This window comes from Cicer arietinum, chromosome 8 (assembly GCF_000331145.2).
Source record: "Cicer arietinum cultivar CDC Frontier isolate Library 1 chromosome 8, Cicar.CDCFrontier_v2.0, whole genome shotgun sequence".
NCBI lineage: Eukaryota > Viridiplantae > Streptophyta > Magnoliopsida > Fabales > Fabaceae > Cicer > Cicer arietinum.
In genome coordinates this window covers 26,794,131-26,804,316 of record NC_021167.2, presented here as the reverse complement: position 1 = coordinate 26,804,316, position 10,186 = coordinate 26,794,131, and the positions used below count along the sequence as shown (strand labels likewise).

The 10,186-nt window shown below is 32.0% G+C and overlaps 1 protein-coding gene across 6 annotated transcripts; it reads right to left on the bottom strand.

Annotated features, from left to right (window-relative positions):
• Positions 1-4,601: 4,601 nt before the first annotated feature.
• On the bottom strand, positions 4,602-9,173 carry LOC101501665 (putative disease resistance RPP13-like protein 1). Of its 6 annotated transcripts, none has more exons than XR_003474583.2 (3): positions 5,423-9,173; positions 4,771-4,893; positions 4,602-4,657 (listed from the first exon to the last, which is right to left on the bottom strand). XR_003474583.2 is itself a non-coding variant. In XM_027337583.2 (2 exons), the coding sequence occupies exon 1, from the start codon at positions 9,134-9,136 to the stop codon at positions 5,462-5,464; it is 3,675 nt and encodes a 1,224-aa protein (XP_027193384.1). In that variant the 5' UTR covers positions 9,137-9,173; the 3' UTR covers positions 4,602-4,893; positions 5,423-5,461. The 6 variants fall into 6 exon arrangements, 3 of the variants coding, with proteins under 3 accessions (XP_027193384.1, XP_073220631.1, XP_004512929.1); XR_012161632.1 differs by having other exon boundaries at positions 4,771-4,883; XR_190308.4 differs by having other exon boundaries at positions 4,771-9,173.
• Positions 9,174-10,186: the final 1,013 nt, after the last annotated feature.

Sequence of the window (10,186 nt, the reverse complement as noted above, 5' to 3'; positions counted from 1 at the left end):
GTATAAGAGTAGGAAAATGTGTGTAAAATGGTTGTTTTGCAGAATACTGTGACGAATGAGATGGTTGCCTTGCAGAACGTTGAGATGGTTGTTTTGCAGATTCTTGAGAGGCATCAACATACTCCCAATATGACGGATCACGAGGAGTATCAAATTCTTTCTTCTTTTTACTTGCTCCCTTGGTTCTCACCTTCTCTGGTGGTGCAAGTATTGATGTTGTATGTGGAAATACAACTTCACGCACCTTATCCCTGAATATCCTTTGACTTACAATATCGTGTTTCTTCATGTACGCTTTCATTGCTTCTAACTCTTCTGAAAAGTCATAATCTGATAAAGATTCTTCATCCTCAAGAAAATTCTCAAGGCTTAACGTTCTCCAAAAAACATGAATGCTATCTAAAGGGATAACATTACCAGATATCTGCAACTTTGCCAACTCACAAGCACATGGTAATCCATGAGTTGTTCTGATTGAGCAACCACATATTGTTTTGTCAGTACCTACAATCTTCACTCTCTGCAACTGTTTGTCAATTTTTTTAAAACATTTCCTTGATACACAATGATGTAGACTTTGAAAGAATGATGAATTACACCCGTGCTCAACATCCTTGCTGGTTTTCTGAAAAGAATATTGAATGATACATATTTGGTTCTTCAACATCATATTCACAGCATCCCAACTTTTACACAAATCACCCAAACTAGTTTGCAGCATGTTTTTCAATCTCCAATGGGCAGACTCAACTCTACAAATAAATTAAATAATACAAATTAAAATAAATCACAAACTAGTAAATCATATTTTCTAAAACAAACAAATCAAATTTAAAAATACCTGTTAGATGTTGTGTTCCCCAAATGCATCACTCTATTGGTCCAAACATTGACAAACCTTTCTTTGTAAGGTGTTAACCACGAATCTTTCACATAATCAACAAAAAGAATAATATCGGCACACACTAGCTCAAAATGTTGCAGGTGATGATCATACTCCTCTACACTACTTGAATATACAATTTTTTTCCATAAATCCATTACTTCTTCTTGCCTATCTTTTTTCACATATTGTTTGCATCTTGCCCCAACATTTTTTTCAATATGAAAATGACATAGCAAATGTATTGAAGTAGGAAACACAACACTAATCGCATTCATCATGGCAAGATCTCTATCAGTCACAATAACTTTAGAAATTAAAGTCTCAGATTTGAACAACTGTCGTACCTTTTCAAATGCCCAGATGAAGTTATCTTGTCGCTCTTGTTCCAAATAAGCAAACCCAACAGAAAATGTCAAACTAGTAGATGTGACACCGACAATTTCAAGTAATGGTAACCGATATCTGTTTGTTTTGTATGTGCTATCACATATCAAAACAAAATGAAACGTGTTTAACAACTTTATACAATCAGTATGTGTCCAAAATATATCTCTCAAAACATCAGAATTCTCCCGTCTTCTTGTCCAATACACATAATTTTCTTGTTGTATTAACTTCAACAGATGCTGCATTTCTGTATACGGACCTCTCAACGATGATCGATAAGTACTCCTTGCTTTATATATTTGACTTGGAATTTTCAGATTAGCTTTATTTCTCTCTTTCAAAGCATTTAGGATGAATCTGGGGGCAAGCTTATACTTTGTCATGTCATTGACAAATTTCCTCTCTTCTTCATTTAAACGCCCCAAATAAGAATGACCAGTTACAGTATCAAGTAGATCATGATTATGTGTTCCACAACGAACACTAATTTTCCATCCTTCACCGACACTTAAGGGTATACATCTGAGAGTAAACGGACAATTTTCCTTATGAGAACAAGTCACTGTTGATTTTGATTTTGATTTATATCTTCCACCTCTTTCGCATCCCAAAATCAATTTGTCTTTTCTTCCCCTCTTTCCGGTTGCTTTATCTGAACGAATGATGACAATTAAAATTCCATTTTCTCTTCCAATGGTTTTTGCCCATTCAAACACAGATTCTCGTGAAGGAAATACCTACAAAATATGTTTCAAATAAAACTTCAAATATATAGTTATAATAAAAAATTTATCCGTGATAGATTATCAGTAATATTAATACCTGATCGGTAATGAATTTGTCCGTAGAATCTATTATATTTCTTGAGGCAGGAACCTCAACTCTACTCATACCTGTTTTCAAAAATAGTAATAAATATAAATAATAATAAATATAAAAAATAATATATATAAATAATGATAAATTTTAAAAAAAAAATCAAAATTTCGAAACTTTGACATTGATCTAAACTTTCGAAATTGCTGGAAAAAAACTTTCGGAACTTTCAGCTTCAAGCAAAGTTTCGAAATGTGTTTTGGGTTTCAAAGGTTTCAGCATTAACCAAATCTTCGAATGTGTAATCCAAATCATGCCTCGGAGCTTTCAAACTTAAGCAAAGTTCCGAAAGTTTCAGCAAATGCACGTTTCGAAGCTTTCATACTTAAGCAAAGTTTCGAATGTTTTGTGATTTTTGTGAAAATTGCATTTCGAAAATTTGTATTTTTCACAAAAGGTTCGAATGTGTTGATGAAATCTAACCTCTGATTGTTTCGAAAGTTTGAAACTTTCGATTAATAGAATTTTTTTAAAAACTTTCGAATGTGGGGGTGAGAAAATAGTGTAATATATTTACTGATAAATTTTATATAAAATAAAAAGGGTAAATTGGTCAATAAAAAATTATGGGGGGTGGCAGGTAAAAGTGGGGGGGTGCGCAGTACATTTCTCCCAAATTTCATTTCGGTATAACTATTAGTTTCTTTTTTTCTCAATCCATAATATTCTCAAAAACCCAAAATACATGTTCAGATTGGTTAATTCAGACATGTATGTATTTTATACAATCGGATTAGTAAATTCGAACACATATTTGAGGATTTTGAGAACATTGAAGGTGAGAGAAGAAGTCACTTAAGATACTACGCTTAAGTGTTCAAAAGATTTATTTTCAGCAAACTTCGATTGTTTAGTCTAATAATAAAAAGACATGATCTCGATCTGTATCTTGTGGATTTGAACTTTGTTTGCCCATGGAAGGAAAAGAAATGTAAATCTTATTGAACTCGAGGTCTTTTCCTTTTCTTATTTTGGAATAGGGCGACATAATCTCATCCAAAATTTTGATTAAGAAAAAGAGTTTATTTTTTAGGATTTTTTTTTTTTTTGCTCAAGGTATGTTACAACCAAAAATTAGAAACTAATATTTGAGGTACAAAGATCCATTTAAGGGATTGACTTTTTTTAACATATATTCTTTCATACACATTGACCAGAGATAAAACCAACTATCATAATACTTATTTTACGTTTCACAAATAAAATTTTCTACGTTTTACTTTTTATTTTTGAAAAAAACTTAGACTTAATTCGCAGTTTTGGTCATCATATTTTCATTCAGTTTGCAAAATTGTTTCTCTTATTTTAAAATCAAAACAATTTTAGTCCCTCTTTCGAATTTTTTAATTAAAAAATTATGATGTGACATTGTAAATAATGTGGCAGATAATACAATGAGTTGACGGTTAATACACATAAAAATTGCAATAAAAACCTCTAAAGGCGCAATTTCAACTTCTAAAATTATCGATTTTTGTAATTTAATTTATAACATATAAATAATTAATGTTTCTAGATGATTTTACATTACAATATTATATGCCACATCATTTAAAATATATTAAATTACTATCTTTTTTAATTAAAAATATGAAAGATAAATCAAAACTATCGAATTGTAAAATACATAAAACTGGAAGTAGATAAAAAACTTATAAAGAAAACCTAGGTGTAGTAGTGAAATTAGAGATGTTGATAGTTCAACTGATTTTGGAGTAAATACTCAAATCAATTGTACTTAAAAATCGATACTTGTAAGAATACATAATTGAAATAATCTTTTAACAATTATAAACGAGAGAACACGTAAACTCCACTATTTAGTTTCATCTATAAGTGAATTTTAATTTGATGATGTGTACGATAAAAAAATCACGAAATCAACTTTCCATACTAACAAAATAACAACTAACATTTGTTATTTATAAAAATACGACTCTTTTGGACCAAATTCGTTTGGATGAAACGTAAAACAATGATGATAGATCAATATTTTATACACAAGTATAACTTCAATATCTAGGTTTTGTCTACACAAGGTTCCACAACTAGGAAAACCATACTTCTAAATCTCTAACATGTTTCAATATAACTTAAATATACATATTACTAAAAAAAACTTAAATATATATAATTTATTATTTTAAAAAGCATATTGCTTATAATTTTACTAGTTACACTCTCTTTATTTTCTATTACATCTAAATAGCTTACATGAACTAAATTCGCGTAACTTCAAAATATAAATGAATGTAATTCCATGCAAAATGTTATTTTTTTTGGGTGTAACTAGAAATAAAGGATGTGTAACTAGCAAAATTGCATTGTTTATCTAACTATTCAAGGGTGGAAAATTATATGAAACTATAGAGAACTAGTTATAAATGCATTGTCTAGACTAGCAATGACAAAATCTGCATCTTCAATATCCATGGATATAAACTCAAAGATCTCTAGTTAATCCTCTAGCATAAGATACAACAGCATGTTTGAGGGATTTTACATTCTCTGCCAATAAGAAAAACAACACGGTCATTAGAAATGCATATAGTTCAACCAACCCCGATTCAGATGAGACTGCAATTCTGCTTACATCTTCGATTATAGAGAGACTGCAGTACCTTTATATTATGATTCAAGCTTAGGATTACAAATTACAATTTGCATTTACAAGATTACAATTGTGCCCGCTCGAGTGATGCGTCCACTTAGTAAACTATGAGCCATACCCAACCTAAACCATACTGAGAACAAATTGATTGGTAGTATCTTCAAAGAATTAATCCAATGCCACAACTTCTAAACCAATGCAAATATATGCCAAGGTGATAATAGTACATACGTGTCATTAATATACAAACGTCGACAAGTTTCACACTGTCGTCCATCACAACCAATCATATTTGTGACTTTAGAGGTGGTCAAAGTAAAAGTCAAATATTTCCATTGATTTGACAGTTGTGATTACTAGACAGTGTAAAACATTTTTATATTGTCATTGCATATAAATTAACTCCTTGAATGAAATTATCCACTACTTCCTTGTAGTAAAAAGACATGGAACACAAACAAATACCAATTGAACATATTGACACAAAGGTGCAAGAAATAGAATGACAAAGAATCATGTGACAACAGTTTGTGAATCACATTATAAACCTCAAAAATAACTTTGAGCAAATAATATTATGTATCTCCAAGATTATTATACTCACAAATATATACATAATTAAGAACATTATCCTTAGCTAGTGATATAAAAGAAAAGGGTACCTGAAAAAGGAGTGCAATGCTTCCTTCCCTTTCCATTGCTCATATTATCACTTGGCCATTTATTTTTATGACAGGTATATGAGAAATGTTGCACCAATGTTTCCCTCTCTGATTTTCATACCTTGCTTCTAACAGACAGCATTTTGTGATTCTCAGTAACTTAAGAGATAAAGGCAGTGTCTCTTCCGGAAGAGACTCAAGCCGTGGACAATGCAGAAAGTGAAGGCTTTCCAAAGACGAGAGGTGTCGAAGCACATTTCCTTTTAATGATTTCATTTCAGAGAGATTACTGATAGTCAAAGACACTAAGGAAATAGGCAGCAACTTCTCCATCAACAAACTATTAACAATATCATCACCTCCAATACCAAAATCCGAAAGAGCAGTTAGGCGTTGGAGACCCCATTTAGTTACAGGCGTTGTTATTCTCACGGATTTTATATGAAATGATCTTAAATTGGGAGGTAGACAAGCTCCTTCACAAAACAATAACTTCAGTTTTGGAAGATCAACCAGAGTCAGACGTTCAAGAGTTGCGAGGGAAGGACTATCTGAAATAAAGATGGATTCCAGATTCCTACAACCGTTGATGGAAAGACTTTGTAGCACAGGGAAACCATCCAATGGGAAGGTGGTAAGTGTATTACAGCTATTGTCTAACTCCAATGTCATAAGCGACATATAATTGCTCCACATATTAGAAGGCAAAAATGTTAAATTCTCACAGTCAATAATTCTAAGTAATTGCAATGACGTCGGTAGACAATCTGCTGGAAATGAAGTGAGATATGGAATATTATAAAGTTCCAAGTGTTGAAGACAAATGCTGCTTAGAATCATTTTAGGTAGAGACAAAATTGTATCACAACAACGGACCGATGCACGCTGCAACTGACACGGAGAATCAGTATCAAGAAACGACCATTGGATCCTTTCATTCGACACTTCAGAATCTAAATCTCCCTCAATTGTTATTGTTTTTATTGATGAGATCCAATGCAGAGTAGGTGGTGTTGCCAAGAGAAGATCACAACCATATATTCCAATTTGTTCTATGGAAAAAAGATGGCTAGGAAAGTATCCCCTCAGTTTAGGACACTGGACTAACATAAGAGATTTAAGACAAGGAAAAGGAAATTTGTTGCAAACAAAAGGAAGCCATTCCTTCCAATTTAACATGTTCTGAAATTGTAGAATCTCTAAAGATGGAAATGGTTGGAATGAGGAATTCGAATTCGAACTTCCTTCTACCATGCCATAGAACTCTGGGCCAATTGTCTCCAATGTCATGCCTCTAATAGTCAAGTTTTTGAGAGAAGGTAGCTGTCCTAGAGGTGGAAGTGTTATGCAATATATACAATTACTGATGAAAAGGGTCACCATATTAGAAAATGAAGAATCTCCCAACCATCTTGGAATACTTGTTCCACCATAGAAGTCGATGCTCAGTTTCTTCAAGTTTATTGATGGTTGCAGTGCATCAAGTACAGCTTTCGCAGTCTGCGAATCTTCGGTTAGTTCGCCCCATCGTAGCACTAACTCCTCAATATGTTCTTTGCTCTTCAAGTTGGCGTCATATGCCTCAACGACATCAATGACATTATGCAGCTTCTGAATGCAAAGTTTTCCCTTTAGATTAGGAAACTTACCAAGCTCTCTAACACTTAATCCATCTTCCTTTTTGCCCGCTACAAAAGTTGTTAAAGTCTGAAGGTTTTCTAGTCCAAGAATCTCTGTTGGCATCTCTTTTATGTTCGTCCAACTAATATTTAGGTGACGCAAATTAATTAACTTTCCAATATGTACTGGCAATTCAATGAGATGAAAGCAATATGATAAATTCAAGGTTTGCAAATTGCTAAGGTTGCATGTTGTATCGGGCAAGGTTTCAATTCTAGTGTTGGAGAGATCTAGATACCGCAACTGAACCAAATTTCCAATTGAATCTGGTAGCATGGTGATGTTTCTATAACTTGATAACGATAACACACGCAACCTTCTAAGTGTGGGTATCAAATCAACAACCACTTTTTTAGATAAGTGACATTGTCGCCGCCAGTGGCCAATTGGTAGGAAACTTCGCAAGCATTTGAAATCATAGAAAGTCTCAAACTTCTTGAAAATGTCATACTCTTCTTGGTTATATGACAGATGACGCACATTTTCAGAGATGTTGTCACCACGTTCACGCCTACAACAACTTTTTCCAGATACAATTGTAGCTAAATCATTGACAAGATCATGCATGAAAAACTTTTGTCCTCCAAAATCATCACTTGATTGTTGGATTAAAGATCTAGATAACAATTCAACAAAGTAGTCATCACCTACTTCCTCCATTGTTCTTTTTCCCTGAGAATCTTCAAGGAATCCTTCTGCCATCCACAACAAAACCATTTGCTTCCTATCAAGAGGATAGTCCTTTGGAAAAATTGAACAATAAGCAAAACATCTTTTCAAATGAGAAGGAAGATATTGATAACTCAAAAGCAAAGCAGGGAGAACATCATCATTTGGAAGATTCCATATGTCACTGTTTAAAATTGCATTCCACTCTTTTGCATCTACTTTTGAGCGCAGAAGTCCTCCAAGTGTTTTGGCAGCTATTGGCAATCCGCAACACTTTTTGGCAATCTTCCTGCCAATCGCTTCTAGGCTTGCGTATTTACTACCACAAAAATCTTCACTTCCGAATGCATGCTTTGCGAGTAAAGACCAACAATCTCCATACGATAGAGGTTCTAGTTTATGGATAGGAAATGTATGCGTGACCTCAGCAACTTTCTGTTGACGTGTTGTGATAATCACCCTACTTCCAGATCTTCCATCAACGAAAGGAGTCACCAGCTCATGCCAATCACTATAACTATCATTCCACATGTCATCCAACACAAACAAAAACTTTTTATCCTTCAAACTTTGCTTTAATTTGACTCGAATAAAGTCGAGATTATTGCTTTCCCAAACACTCGAAGTGACAGATTCAAGCAAAGTTTTCGACACTCTCAAAACATCAAACTCCTCAGACAAACAAACCCAAGCTTTTAAATCAAAATGTCCTTCAACTTCTTTATCATTGTAAACAATTTGAGCTAGGGTTGTTTTACCAACACCTCCCATTCCTAAAATTGGTACAACACCAACATTACAATTTCCATTCCCATCATCTAATAGCAACAAATTAACAAGTTTCTCTTTATCACCCTTCCTACCAACCATAAAAGATTGATCAACAATTGAACTAGTAACCCTCCTAAGAGAAACCCTAAAACCTAAAGTTTTCAAACCAAGTATATCTCTTTGTTGTGCAAAAAGTTGAAGTCTTTCACACAAATTCTTCATTTGGGTATTCAAATCACCATACAAACTTTGAAAAGGAGATGAAAAAAAGTTCCAAACCTGATCACTAACATTTTCACCTTTGCATAGAAGAGATTCATAGCTGATTTGGTTAAGCAAATCTTCTGAATCAAAGATTGCATCTTTCAGTTCATCAAGCCATTGTTTGATTGCAAGATTGTTGATTTGTTTGTTCTCTGCATCATCAAGAACAGCATGAAGAGTGAGGAGTGTTGTCTCTAACTGTTTTAGAAGTGTGATGTTGAGGTTGTTGTTGTTGGTGATGAATGATAGAAACTCTGATGAAGTTAGTTTGTCCATTATGGTTTGAATTGAAGCAGAGAGAAATGCACCTCCTACTAAAGTTGCAGCCATTGTTTTTATGATTATTGTTGAATGAATGATCAATGAAATGTGTAAGAATTAAGAAACTATTGAGACAAAGAAAGACACGTGTAAAAGTCAACGATCAATGCATATTATTTTTATTTAAACACATGAAAATTCAATATATTTAAACACAATTTGAATGATTGATGAATATATATGTATTATTTTTTTGTTTGAAAAAGTTTAATATCAAAATTCACACACTAAATATGAAGAAGGGTTCTAATGTGCTCAAACAAATCAAATAACTTTATAGTTATTATTTTGAATTATACTTATCAGAATATATATATATATATATATATAAACAATTAAAAATCATGATTAATAGAGTTCAAATTCATAGTTAATTATATTTTTTTAATGGTTAATAATTTGCGACATCTTATTATAATTATTAACTATTTATTAAATGAAAATAATAAGATAAATCTTAAACGAATTATATATCAGATGAGTTGGATATTTATTAAACGTAAATAATCGCTTAAAAGTGAATAGAAAAGAAAATTTTAGATGAATTAAATATTAGATTCACTAGAATACGTTGAATCTTCAATACTCAAAAAGTATTTTTTTTTGTTGAATAAAAAACTCAAAAAATGTTTGTTTGCTAATTTAAAAATTATTAATAAATAAATAAATTTTTATATTATCCATTTTTTATATCATCTATGAAATTTGTACTCAAATCTTAACAAGACGTGAATTAAATTCTTATTAACTAAGTTAATTTTTATTAGATAAGAATAGTTAACATTTTAATTAATTAATTAATCTATATAAACTAAAATATGAGTAAATTTTACTAAACAATAAACAATCACATGAAAGGAAAATAATTTCAATATTTTAACTATTTTTTCTACTAAAATAAGAATTAAATTAACTTAATTACATTTTGAATTCTTTTACCCACCATTAGGATTGGACACATGACAAGCACCCACCAAACAAGTTTTTTAGCAAATAAAATTCATTCATTGTGTTATTTCTTCCACTAAAATATTTGTGAAATAGAGAGTGTTACTCTCC

Excerpts from the sequence above, each read along its gene's own strand:
- LOC101501665 (XM_027337583.2), bottom strand. The coding sequence starts at position 9,136 with ATGGCTGCAACTTTAGTAGGAGGTGCATTTCTCTCTGCTTCAATTCAA.